Source organism: Ambystoma mexicanum, chromosome 2p, assembly GCF_040938575.1.
Source record: "Ambystoma mexicanum isolate Mex_15411 chromosome 2p, UKY_AmexF1_1, whole genome shotgun sequence".
NCBI classification, from domain to species: domain Eukaryota; kingdom Metazoa; phylum Chordata; class Amphibia; order Caudata; family Ambystomatidae; genus Ambystoma; species Ambystoma mexicanum.
In genome coordinates, this window is record NC_090923.1 from 1,341,296,185 (window position 1) to 1,341,310,441 (window position 14,257).

The 14,257-nt window shown below is 48.7% G+C and overlaps 1 protein-coding gene across 3 annotated transcripts in view; it reads left to right on the forward strand.

Annotated features, from left to right (window-relative positions):
• TOP3A (DNA topoisomerase III alpha) overlaps positions 1-14,257 on the forward strand; it is a 1,279,921-nt gene that overhangs the window by 1,235,193 nt on the left and 30,471 nt on the right. For all 3 annotated transcript variants that reach the window (XM_069645692.1, XM_069645691.1, XM_069645693.1), the window contains exon 18: positions 1,234-2,063. In XM_069645692.1, the coding sequence (XP_069501793.1) occupies positions 1,234-2,063 (830 nt within the window). The remainder of the gene's footprint in view (positions 1-1,233; positions 2,064-14,257) is intronic.

Sequence of the window (14,257 nt, forward strand, 5' to 3'; positions counted from 1 at the left end):
CCAAGACTTATCTAGGGTCATTGGCTGCCCTCACGGTGTTAAGAGTGGATGGTTTGCATAGCTGATTCTATGTCCCCATGGTCCCCATTCAGTTCTGTAGTGCATAAAGCCCTATTCTGCGGCTATCTTTGCCTTCTGGGTATACAAATCCTCTCTGGGGTCTTCCTAGACGACCAGGATTTCTATATTAAAAAAGTATCACTATCTAAAGCAACCGACTAGTGTATTGAGCCCATTGCTTCCCAAGGGAGAACTTTGAATAACGTTTATACCTGCCCCAGAGTACACAAAACATGGTTACTTAACTAAAGCTCTGTATAGTCAGTCTGTCTTAAGTTTTTTTTCAGTCTACTGGTGTTGCCTTATAATTGTATAATGCCTATGATAATGAACCTAACATATTTAACCCCACTCTGACTTGTAAATGTTTTGAACTTAACTGTATTGATTACAAAGTGGGCGTAGGTGTCTCAATTGGACATCTAAACTGTGATTGTATCTGTATATATGTGTTTTACTTACTTGTACTATTCAACCAAATGCATATGTGCTGTTAAAGAAATAACTGTTGTTTGACACATTTTTGTTTGTCAACTGTATTTTACATTAAGCTCTTGATCTCTTAAGACTTATGTTCAGTAACTCAACATAATTAGTTTGGTTAGACGTTTGTGTGTAAACATGTGCAGTTCCACTAAGGTTGGCATCCCAGAACCCTAGTATTAGTTCTGAAAAACCCTATTAACATCCTCCCTAGCAGGTCTTCATCTGAGGTGGTGAATCTTTTCTTGAGGTGTAGAGTCTTCACTGCATTATTGAGGCCCAGTAGCTAGATGGATCAGCATCAGGACAGTCTTGGCACCTTGAACACTAGAGTTATTTCTCGACAGGGTTATTCCCAGGAGCCTTTGACAAATGAATACAAGACTGCTTCAGATGACTTATCCAGCTATTGAAATCAGACCAGCCTCTTAGGTTTGGACAATCTATGTTCAAATTTAGCCTAGCTGAGCAGGAGTGGTTCATCTATTGCAAATAAGGCATTGTGTAACTAATAAGGAAATTAGAGTGGTTGCAGCGCATGGGTTGACCGGCTTAGAACAGCTGCTGATATTTGGGATTGAACAGTGAAGATGCTTGACCAGGCCATTTGGCGAGTTTGTTTTTGGTGAACAGCTTCCTCCCTTTAATATACAATTTATTTTTTATCTTCTCTGATTCTGAAACCTGCAGGTTAAAACTGAAGTTTAAGCGAGGCAGTATCCCGCTAATTATGCCTTTGGAGTTTACTGGCTGCATCGGAGGATGTGATGAGATGCTGAGAGAGATCCTGGACCTTAAGTATCTTCAGGGACCAAGCAGAGCGCTACAACCAAATAATCGTGTAAATGCCTCTGTACTGGTTGGTAACCACTCCAACCGAATATCAAGAAATGAAAGTGGACAAGGACGACCACCAGCGGCAAGGCCTGCCAAGCCAAATAAAGCCCCAGCTACAGTTCAAGCTCCCAGAGGTGTTCCTTCGATCTCAACCAATGATGACGGAAATGCTGTGGTGTGTAACTGTGGGCAGGAAGCTATTTTGCTCACAGTTCGCAAAGAAGGAGACAACCAGGGGAAACAGTTTTACAAGTGTAACGGATCAAACTGTAATTTCTTCCTCTGGTCCGATCAGCAGGCCACTGGCACAGGCAGTAGTGCCCCCAATAGAAGTTTTGGAGCAACTTCTCAAGGCCCAGCTGCTGGGCATGCATCTAATTTCCCAGCCTCACGTCCAACTTCTCACTTCCCAGCTGGTGGTCCGCCATCTCACTTTTCCGCAGGTGGAGGCTCTAGCTCATTTAGGGGTGGACCCAGCTCTGGTGGCCAGGGGAACAACAGATGGACAGATGATGGAGATTCAGGAGGAGGAGGGGAAGTCACTTGCAAGTGTAATCAACCTGCAGTTACCCGAACAGTTCAAAAAGATGGGCAAAACAAGGGGCGACAATTCCACACATGTCCAAACTCACGAGAACAGCAGTGTGGGTTCTTTCAATGGGCTGATGAGAATGTGCCCCCAGGTAAGATGACGCAACATTTATCTAGAGTGGGACAATTGACATTTTTAAAGCTATTCCATTTTTGCATCACTGAATGGTAAGCTGTTTTTTATTTTTTTGGAAACTCTGTTTTTTAATCTATAATTACAACCCTAAAAACTAACAATGTCTTTGTCCTGCTTACTCAAATTATTTTTTCCAGTTACAGAATTTAACATACATCTGCACTAGTCACCTTCCCCCACAAATCATTGCCTTGTCTTAACATATCTATTGGTGTAATTTTGCAACATTGTTAATTTACTGGTTAACAGCATTTTCCCCAAACAGTTCGCATTTCCAAAACATGTCTCCTTTGAAGAAAACAAGTCGAATATGTCTCACTTATGTAGTACTGCACAAGGCAGTAGTAGATCACAATCATATCATTACTCCTATGTCACGTCATCAGTTCTCCATACTTTTGGGGTGTCCATCCTATGTGGACAGGGCCGGACCGTCTTGCACAGAAAAGTCTGCCTAATCAAATTTGAGGGTGGAAGCAGAGTACGTGTGCAGGGCGTCTCCTCGGCACACACTGACTGGCAATAAACGTCAGTCCTGAATTCCATGTGGGATGGGGTTGGTTAAATTTGCAGCAGCTGTCCATTCTCTTTGTTTTTTATTTCTCCCACTGCCCTTCAATTTTTTGTCTGTTCTCTTTGGGGCTGCCTGCCAGTACCCCTTCATAGTTTGTCTATTGTGACTAATCATGGGTTGAGATCACTTCTCCCCAAGGGGGAGACCTTCTCTTTAAGGCTAGGGTGGGGCGGCCTGTAAGAAACCTAAAGGTGTCTCACCCGCTAGTCCCCAGGGATCCGTCATCCAGGTGGCCAGGACACGGCCATCACTTTTGGATCCAGTTCCTGGGGGTGGACCAGTGTGGTAGGATCACCTGGATGAGGGTTCTTCGGGGAGTGGAAGTGGGACACCGGATGGCGAGACGCGGTATCCCCTTTCCAGTAACACCTTTTTCCTATCCTACCAGGTAGGATACTTAGGAACTCAGCCCCCCCAACCCCCACAAACACTTTCTCACGGACAGCTGACCGTGAGCGAAAACGGACTAACAGCAGAGCCGTATACCTGACATGTCCCAATACAAAGGTCAGGCAATTACTGATCATTACACACACCTGACTTGCATCACACTTACCCACACAGATAAAAGACGGAGCACCAAAGCACACTCTGAGCAAGGCAACGCACATGAGGAAGCAGCAGTATCAAGATGGCAGTTTAATACGAGAAGAAAGACGGCGAGACCAGAAAGGGTTGCAAGGAGGGAAGTGCCCCTGACCTTTCCAGACCGCTACTTTCGTGAACCTTGGAAAGTAAGAAACCTAAGATCTGGGACTAAAGCTGAAGAAACCTGCCTTGTGTGTCGGAGGTACCCAGGGCTCTCCTGCATTGATAACCAAGGTGGAGAGGAGCGGTTGCCGCTGTGGTACTGTCCTTGGCTCCTACAAGAAGGCAGCGCCAGTAAAGGCAGCCCAGCCGGTGAGTCGAAGAGACTGATACTAGACCAGCCTGTGTTTGAACCTGGGTTGCAAGCGGCAACATTGTATGAAAAGTATGTAACGAGCGACACAAATTTAATTGAAAACCAGAGGAGTGACTGAACTTTGGAGGCCAAGAAAGATACCGTAGACAAAGTGGTCCGGCGCCACGTGGGTGCTCATTCGAAGGTCTCTGTTAGGTATACAACTGGTTGGCAACTGTGAAAAGGGAATTTTGGGATCGAAGTGGTCCTGCAATGGGTCAAGCTAAACCCTGTGCACATTCGAAAGTCTTCGATAGTTTAATGCGAATTGAAAACGGTCCAAGCCCAGCTGAGGGAGACTAATTGTGTAAGTAGAAGGATTTGAGCCCAGCTGAGGGGGATCCGGGGTGAACCGTGAGTCACCCGAGAAGGAGTGTTCTCTGTACATTGTAAAAAGGGGGATCTGAGCCCGGAAGAGGGGGATCCACAGTAACGAGCGTGATATAAAAGGTATCTGAGCCCAGCTGAGGGGGGGATCCAGGGTGAATCACCTGAATTGAGTACTTATAAGAGGAAAATAACTTTGTTTTGATGCATCAGGCCCTCTGAATCAAGAGACTTTTGACAAATAAAGAGACTTGGGCACAGAAAGCCCTGATGCTGGTAAAGGAACTGTATCCTCATGCCGAAGAAGCCAGAGTATGTGCTTTGCTTTAGTGAACCGCCTTGTCCAGTGCTGAAAACGTGGTGCAGGGAGGCCAACACCTGAACATCCTGACATATTTTGTGAACACTTCCTTCTTTTTCATGAACACTACCCCACACTATTTGTATTTAGCAGTAAGGATTAGCATTCTTTTTTTTTTTAAGTATAGGCCCTTTTATTTTGACAAGACTCCACTAGAACTGCATTATTATTATTATTTGATGGACATAGCTTGCTCCCATCTGTAGATTTAGGATTAGATAGGCATTTATCACACCCTTGTTGAAGTTCAATAAACACCCTTGAACTGTGGTCACTTGTGTCTGTCTTACTGTTGATACCATGCCTTCCTTACAGGCCGCTAACCAATATTCCCCCTAGGGGTGGTCATATGCTGGAGGACCTTTCAGGGGAGTACTCCCCTATTGGAATGAGGACGTACATTCTAGGCCACACAACTCTGATTCTATCCTTTTACCCATTGCACAGCCCATACCTCCCTCACAGGGCACTCCTTTACACACGCACATGTTGTTTTACAATACTGCAACCTATGGTAGTAGTGGCACAAGTAGGCCCTGAGGAGGGATGAATATTACACCACTGAACCAGAAGGAGTGTTACAGTGTTGTGCTGGGGGCAGGCCCATCAAAGGAAGATAACATGTGAATTAACACTCAAAAGGAAGTCAAACTGGCCAGTCCAAGATCAGGGCGACAGCAGAGGCGGAAGCTGTGGAAGTTGGGAAAGCCAGAAGACTGAGGTTGCCACCGTGCAGCTGTGTGAGTCCTGTGCTGCTCCAGCAGGAACTGGTCCACCAAGAAAATGCAAGAAGAAGAGTGGTGCTGTGACCTCAAGTGAAAACCCAGACGCCAGGGAGCCCAGGAGAGACCAACACCTGTCTCAGGAAGAATCAAGGAGTGCCCAAGACCGCTCAGATGTACAAGGGTGTGGTCGGGATAGACCAGAGGACATCTATACTTTATCCTGGGATGAAGGTGTGCACCCAAGGAGAGCTTCATCGTAGCATTGACAGTCATAAGACCACATACTCAAGTAAAGTTAATTTGTGCATCCGAGGGAAGCTTCCTCGTCGCAGTGGCTGTCATAAGCCCACTGACTCAAAGCAACCTGAAGTATGCATGTGTGGAGAGCTTCCTCATCGCAGTGGCAGTCCTAAGACCACTGACCTAAAACCCATTGAAGAGTGTATCAGAGGAAGATTTCCTCATCGCAGTGGCGACAATAAGCCCATGGACCACCAGAGACTGGTTAGAGACCCTAACCATTACAAACCAAGCACCCGAGGAGAACTTCCTCGTCACAGTGGCGACAATAAGTCCACTGACCACCAGAGATGGGTCGGAGACCCCAACTATGGGAAACCAATCATCCGAGGAGAGCTTCCTCATTGCAGTGGCAGTAATAAGCCCACTGACCACCAGTGAAGGGTCTGTGACCCCAACAAAAGGCAACTAAGCAAACGAGGAGAACTGATCAACAAAGAAGGATTTGGGACTTTGCTAGAGTGGCAAAGTGCACATCATGCTGAAGATTGCGAGAAATAACTTTTTAGACACCATGACAAGGGAGTCATGTTCCTGGAGAAGTAGCTAAAGCTCTTAGGACATACTCTAAAGATGCCAGCAGAAGAGAGCCATTCCAACTGGCCTCACTGTGAACCGTACAGACCAATACCAGGAGAAGGGAGTCATTCTCCTGGTCCCAAACTGGGAGTTGTGTTAGAAACGCCAGGGGAAGGGAGTCATTCCTCCTGGCTTTATTGGAAACTGTATAGATCTATACCAGGAGAAGAGAGCCATTCTCCTGGACGTGGTGTTGTATAAAGGCTGTGTAAAACCCACAAGCCAGGGGAAGGGAGTCATTCTCCCTGGCATTTTGGTTGTAAAAGAACATTCTTTAATACACTATCCGAGGGTCAGGAGAAGGGCACCCTTCTCCTCGAGAACGAACTTTCGGTTGGATATGATATATAATGCGCCTGTACACAAGTGTTTCTGTGTGCAACAAGGAGGGGGAAACGAGGGAAGACAAAATAACGATCAGATTGTGCCAGTGCAGGGACGAGGTAAGGGGCGAAGTGCCAGGGGGGAGGCGAAGGGGGAAGTGCAGTTAACTCAAAGTGCAGCCAGCGGGTGGCTCATAAGTGCAGAGAGAAGGGACTGTAGGGTTGGAGATACAGACCCTTAAGTGCTGGGGAGCCCGGAGGCAGTGCAAGGGCAACTGGACATGCAGGAGCCTGGCCCTGAGTTCAGAGGATGACCAGGTGACCAGTGCATTGAGCAGTCAGGTGCATCAGCAGGGAAGAGGAAGAGAGAAAGCGAAAGCGAAAAGGAAGTTCTTGAGTTGCTTCCTGAAACGGAGGTGGTTCTGCATAAGTTTGAGAGAGGCAGGGAGGCTGTTGTCATGGGAAGCTCTTTCCGAGGAGATAAATCTACCCCCAACTCTCTGCTTGGAGAAGCGTCTGACCCTCAGACAGTTGGAGGACGGATGAGCGGAGAGCTTGAGAAGGAAGATGTTTTGGAAGAGAAAGTTTGAGGTAGAGCGGTCCCAGGCCCCCCAGAAAGCCTTGTGGACAATGCAGAGGGTCTTGAAGTTGATCCATGCAGCCACGGGGACCCAGAGAAGAGATTTCAGAGCTGGAGAGATACGATCCCTGGACTTGAGGTCAGGGACATGATTCGCAGACGTGTTCTGGATAAGTTGTAAAGGTCAAAGATTAGAGGCAGGAAGATTTAGAAAGAGGCTTTTGCAATAGTCCAGCCTAGAGAGGACCAAAGCTTGTGAGACAGTGAGCTTCTGGGGGAAAGTGAGAAAAGGAAGAATACCTCTGATTATCCTGTAGTTGCAGTTTGAGGGATAATAGTAGGTTGTGACACAGGGCGGTGGAATTTGATTTAACAGACATTCTGACGGACCCTCTAGTATTCGTTTTGAGGCAGGGAAACCCCTCTTAGAAGATGGGGATAGTGAGGACCTTTTCATGCACAAATAAAAGTTTATAACCACCCCCATGCCACCTTTGTGTCGGCTTTCTTTTCCGACACACTTAGACTCTGCGAACCATTTTTTCTTCCTGCATGGTCTATACATGTTAGTTCTCAATAGATTTTCCCCATACACCATACCTAGAGTGCTTGGAATCCGATCAGCACTGGACACATGCAAAACCTTCAACTTCCTTTCTCACCTGACCTGGAGTTGATGATGCAGCTGGATAGGTAGGAGGAGATGTGGCGACTGAGCACCGAGACGTGCAGCTCCTTACAGCCGACAGCTGGAAACAAGAACACTTGTGCCGTGTAATTACGCTGACTCAGCCGTGTCCCCCGTGGCTCTGCGTCCCCAAGGTCTGGAGTCGCGAGTGGGTCGGACCCCAAGATGCTGGATGAGAAGTGCAAGAGGCGGATCAGGCACCCGAAGTGCCCGGTGAGAGACTAGCTGACGGGCCTGCCCGTGTGAAGGGTGAGCCGTCAAGCAGCAGTGGTTGAAGGAGACCTGGAGAACCGCTACCTGCCCAATCCATCAAGGAGCTAGAGCTTCTGGCACAGAGACAGGATTGGTTGGCTACCCGCTTCTGAAGAGACCAAGCTTGAGGATCGATGGCGTGAGTGAGGAGAACCACCGCACGGGAGGCAGTGCAGAGGGAGAACAGGAGGGACTGAGGCAGTCTCACTATGAACGTTGGAGGACGGCAGCAATAAAGGGTAGAGTGGCTGAGATCTGTGCGGACGGAACATGGTGTTGAGTGGTGGTAATGGTCTAGAGCAGGAGGATACTGGGCATGGGCTGAGGGGGAGCAGAGGGGTGTGAGTCTGATTGAAGGCCAAGAGCACGCGGCCTGCGCGAGTGAGAGCCCACGAAGTGTGGAGTGAGGCATCAGAGTAAGGGCATCGAAGGATGATTGAACAGTGAGCTCCATGAAACGAAGCCCTCGTTGACAACAGGAGGGTTGTCAGTGGGTAGTTAGAAGCACGGCGTGAGGCAGAGCAGCGGTTGTGACTGCATGAAGGGAGAAGCCCACCAGTGAGCCGGCGGGGATGGATGCCGCTGTGTAGGTTGGCACGCAGAGGCCGGACGTTAAACACATATTGGCCCGCAAACAAGCAGCAAGCCAAAGGGTGGGTGCACAGACCTGCAGACCGAGTGCACCCACAGGAGGAAAGGCCAGTAGAGAAGGAAATCATGGAGGCATAGCAAGGGCTCTCTAAATCCGACTTGTTGGACTGCCTGCAGGCGTTGAAAGACGAGTTAAAGGAGGAGCTCAAGCAGTCGGTGTGAGCAGAAATTAAGAGCAGCGGGGAGGAGATCAAGAAATCAATTGCAGATCTAGTAAAGGACACAAAATAACTTAACTTGAGGGAGGAAGACACTGAGACCGCAGTACAATCCCTACAGGAAGATGTACTCCATCTCCAGGTTGAGCTGGCCAGTGCCAAGCAGGATATGTCCCTCCTAGTCACCACCATTGAGGACTTGCAGAACGGACATTGTCGGGAAAACCTCTGGATCAGAGGGGTAGCGGAGGGGGTGGAGGAGGGTGCAGACCTAGGGAGATGGGTTCAACAAGTCTTTCTTGCGATAGCACAGAGATTGCAAAAAATGACATAGTCCTGGATCGGCTCCACCGGGTGGTTCCACTGAGAAGAAGCCCAAGATCCCAAGGGATATCATTATGAAGTTCTATTCATATGGATCTAAGAAGAGACCCTGCAGGCTTCCAGGAAAATGGGCACCATCACGTTCCAAGGACAGTCCTTGCTAATATTCCAGGACAAAGCGGCCCAAACATTACAAAAGCATCAGGCATTTCGACATATCACAGAGAAATTGCAGAATGAAGGAGTGCATTACAGATGGGCTTTCCCCTTTGGGTTGGTATTTACTTGGAACAGTTGTGAGACAAGATGCTCAACTCCAGAAGAAGTGGCGCAGATGTTGGGCCTTCAGATTCAGTGCGAGCAAGGAGAGCAGAGTAGCAGTATGTGGTCCAAAGTGCCTGTGCGCTGCAGACCCTGAGGGCCGGCCAGCCGGCCTCATGGCAAAACCCAGCAATCGGCAACAAGACAGTTGAGGAAGGAGTTTCTACCGATTTAGTGCACTGGGTGGTAGAAAGGCAGCTCCCTGGGGTGGTCTTATGGAGGGCGTCAATCCTCTCTGGTTATGGTTGGTGTCCCAACGGAGGGGGTTGAGAGGAACCTCTATTGTCACCTCATGTTATCGGGGGTGTTGGGGCAACAGGGGTTTTGGGGGTTCACATCCACAGGTTTTTTCCAGAATGGGATGGGGGGAAGGAAGATGTTCCTGGGTTAAGCTCCTGTAGCTTTTGCTACTGTGTAAGTGGGTACATTCAGGGTTTTGTTATATAATGTAAGGGTACACAACACCCCTCAGAAGAGAGGGAAACTGCTATGTGAACTTAGGCGCGGCTTCAGGTAGATGTGGCAGGTCTACAGGAGACAAACTTTGTAAAGAAGGATACAAGTAGGCTGAGATCAAAGCACTATCCACACCAATTTTATTCAGCAGTGAAGAACAAGAGCAAGGGGGTAGGCATCTTGGTAGGCAGGAGTGTCCAATTTGCAATGATGAAAACCAAAACCGACAAAGAGGGGAGATGTATTTCAATGGATTGCTTTTCTCCTGCAGATTCCTCATCTTCATAGATATCCATCATCCTGCTCTGCTGTTCAGAAACATTTCACCAGGGGGCGTAGTGGACCTCGACTCGGCCGTCGATCATCGATCCGTCTTGTCCGGCTCTCGATCGTCGGCTCCAAAAGTGACATCAGGCGTTTTATATATAGCATGTAACTGCGCCCCATGCTTCAGTTCCTTTTCTCCACGCGCTTCCACGCTGCATCAGGAACATGACTCGCGTTTACTGGATGTTTTTTTTGTTCCTAGTTGTACGTTTTCTCAGAAAACCTCGATGCAATGTCGTCTCACAGGGTCTCGGGCTTCAAGCGATGCCGCGATTGCGAGGCCAAAAAGTCGGTAACCGACCGCAACGACGTGTGTCTGTGGTCCCTAGGTGTTGGTCACGACACGGAGGCCTGCGCGTCGTGAGAAAAGATGCAACCCAAGTCTCTACGTGAGAGGGCTGGGAAAACGGCTTTGGGCCGACTGGTCGCCAAATCTCTGGCTGCAGTCCCTTTCCCAGTATTCGGAGGCCAAGACTGAGGTGCCCACTCCCGACAAAGGGAAAGAACAACATCGCAAGAAGACTAAGAAACAATCCCACTCCAGGAGCCATTCCTTGTCTTCCTTGCAGAAGAAGAAATGGCACCACTGCATCGACACAAGTCCAGCTTGTTGTCTGATCGAGGTAAGCCCTCAGCGGGGCCAACCACTTGGGAAGAGTGGGAAAGCTTTAAGACTTCCATGCTTTTTATGTTTAGGCAACAAGCTGCTGTAGGTGCGACTCCGGCCCGTGATCAGCAAGCGTTGGCAGCAAAAGCAGCGCTACGTGCTTCCGACTCCAAGCCAGTCACTCAGTCGACAACGCCTTCGGGAGTCACGCCTACCAGGCATAAGTCGCCGGAGAGCCGAAAGAATGTTTGGCTTCGAAACCTATTCTCAAGCCCTCACCGTCGGTTCATTTGTGTCGAGATCGTGTTTGTTTGACACAATTCAATACATATTTGGCGTGGATTACCTAGTTGACCCCGTTTACATGGGAGCCAGCTGAGTCCGTTTCTTCGACGACTAGGCCGATTTATTATCTCAGGGTCTACAAGACGCCCGTGGTCTGGATACTTCCCCAGGCCTCGAGTTACAACAAAACTATTCATGCTAATATCAACTTCAGGAATCTGGTTCACAGGGTTGTTGTGTGAGAAACCTGAAGGTGTCTCACCCGCTAGTCCCCGGGGATCTGTCATCCAGTTGGCCAGGACATGGCCATCGCTTTTGGATCCAGTTCCTGGGAGTGGACCAGTGTGGGAGGATCACCCGGGTGAGGGGTCTTCGGGCAGTTGGAGTGGGACAACGGATGGTGAGACACGGTATCATTTTCCCTGTAACACCTTTATGTAACGCTCACCTTGTGTTTCCACGGGGACGCCTCTCGATAAACCGGGATGCTCTTCAGAACCCTTTGCCTGTCCTGGAATCTGCAATAGGTAGCACTAGAAGACAGGAGGGGCAGCTTAGTTGCGGTTCCTTCTCTGAGACCCACCTCCCGAGTTTCCCCTGCAGTTCCCCCAGGGACGACTTTCACCTTGTTCAATATAAGGGTGCGCTCTCCGTCCTGCCGCACTGGGCAGGGGCGCGTCGAGTGTGGCACCGTACCGCCGAGTTACTTCACTGGCGAGGGCCGGAGTTCAGACTGGCTGTAACTCCTTCTTCAGGTAAGTCTTTATTGGGGAAAGCAATGTCTTTATAGATGAAAGCAATGTCTTTGTAGATGAAAGTTTTGTCGAATTCGCAGATGGTAACCTTCTCTCTTCTTGTTGAAGGTGATGGAAACTGTAGAGGAAGCTGAAGGCAGATTCGAACAGGTAAGGTGAAACGCCGAGTGGCGCTGTGAGCGTCCTTGCAAATGGCTAACCTGTGATCTTATTTGTCTTGCAGGCCACGGCGACCCAGAGACGAATAGTTCTCGGAAATCCGAAGGGATGGTGAAGCCGTGAAGGTGCTGGCCTTCAGGATGACCAGTGAGTGATGTCCTAGATGTTCCTTTCCCACCACACCTTACAGGGTTGGGTCCACTGTGGAAGGCTGCAAGGCTTGGGCGACTTCGATGGCACGAGGATGCTGCTGAACAGGTAAGGATGGAGATGGTTCTTGCCTTGGATGACTACGAAGCCGAAGGATGCAGCAGAGTAGGTAAGGATGGCGGTGGTTCTGGCCTTGGATGACGACGAGGCCGGAGGATACTGCCGAACAGGTGAGGATGGCTGGACAGGACCAGACGGGCGTCACTCTGCAAAGGCAGAATAACGCGAAGCGCGTGCCCTTAGATGGGCGTGGTTTAAATAGCAAGGCGGTATCCCAGGTGCCTTTGGGGCGGACCCCACCCTGGAAGCTAGACCGCGGTATGCAGTCCTCCTGTATTCCACCTGGGGGCGGCCATGCTGGTCCATTGTAAATTGAAACCCCGTCCCAGCAAGCGTCTTCTATGCCAGCAACGCCAGGACTTGCTCCAGGGCATCCGAGGGGAACCAAATAAGGTCCTTAGGGGCCCGTGACCCCTTGATGGGGATAAGGTTGTGACACTTTACCCCATCCTACCAGCTGGGATACTTAGGAACGCAACCCACACACCCCTTTTTCCAACACAAACACTTTCTCACGGACAGCTCGCCATGAGTGAAAACGGACTAACACCCGAGCCGTATACCTGACATGTCCCAATACAATAGTCGGGCAACGTCAGGCAATTACTGCTGACCATTACACACACACCTGACTTCCATTACGCTTCTCCACATGGATAAAAGGTGGCGCATGAGAGCACACTCTGAGTGAGGCAAAGCACATGAGGAAGCAGCAGTTCCAAGATGGCAGTTTAATACAAAACGGAAAACAATAAAACAGAAGGGGATTGCAAGGAGGGAAGTGCCCTTGACCTTATTGACGAGGAACCTTTACGTTCATGATCCTTCGAGAACAGAAAACATAAGGCCAGGAAACAAGGCTGAAGAATCCTGCATTGTGTATCGGAGGTACCCGGGGCTCTCCCGCTTCGATAGTGAAGGCGGGGAGAATCGCTTGCCGCGGTGTCCAGTCAATTGGTCGACAGCAAACTGGTCGACTGCAATTTGGTCGACACCATTTGGTCGAATGCCAAATGGTCGAATTTTTTTTTTTTTATATATATATATATGTGTTTTGTGGGTTTTCGTGTGGGGAAAAAAAATAAAAAAGAAAAAAAAGGGGGTTGGGGGGGGACCCCCCCAAAAAAAACCAAAAAAGGGGTAAAAAAAAAAAAAAAAAAAATTCGACCATTTGGCATTCGACCAAATGGTGTCGACCAGTTGTCCTGTCGACCAAATGTTTTCGACCAATTGACTGGGAACCGCTTGCCGCTGTGGTACTGTTGTTGGCTCCTATAACAAAACGGCGCCAGTGAATTCATCACAGCTGGTGAGTTGGGTAGACGGATACCTGACTGGTTTGTGTTGAATCCAAGGTTGCAAGCAGCAACATTGTATAGTGAACTTTGAAGCAAACAGCGTATGAAGCGTATGTGATAAACAACGTGAGTAAAATTGAACAACAGATCAGTGATTGAACTTTGAAGCCAAGATACGATACCTTAGACAGAGTGGTCCGGTACTGTGTGCATGCTCATTCGAAAGTCTCTGTAAGGTATCCAAGATAAGTGGCAAAAGAGTGAAAAAAGAATTGTGAATCGAAGTAGTCTTGCAATGGGTCACGTAAAATCCTGTGCACAATCGAAAGTCTTCAATGTTAAGCGTGTAAAGAAAGTTGATGACAAAGTAGATGAAGTTGGTCCAAGCCCCGGGGAAGGGAGATCAGCAAAGAGCTTTTGGTTAAAGCACGTTTGAGTTAAATGAAATTGGTCCGAGCCCGGCAGAGGGAGACTAATTGAACATTGTGTTGAGAGGATCTGAGCCCGGCTGAGTGGGATCTGAGGTGAATAGTGAATTGCATGAGAAATTTAGTATTTGTGAAATCTTCTGAGGAAAATAACTTATTTTTTGTTTGTTGCATCAGGTCCTTTGAAAGAAGAGACTTCGAAAGACAAAGGGACTCATTACACGGTAGGCGGTAAGGGTTTACCGGTACCAGTATTTTACCGGTACCGGTAAATCCTTACCGCCTTACTACGAGGTCCCTTTGCGTTAAAAATCCAACCCGCAAAGGGACCAGGGTGCTAATTACGGTACCGCAATTTGCGGTACCGTAATTAGCGCCTTCCCCATTCCCATTATGCCCTATGGGGCAAAAATGGGAATGGGGAAGGGCAATGGAGGAAGGAGGAATTACCGCCCCGCC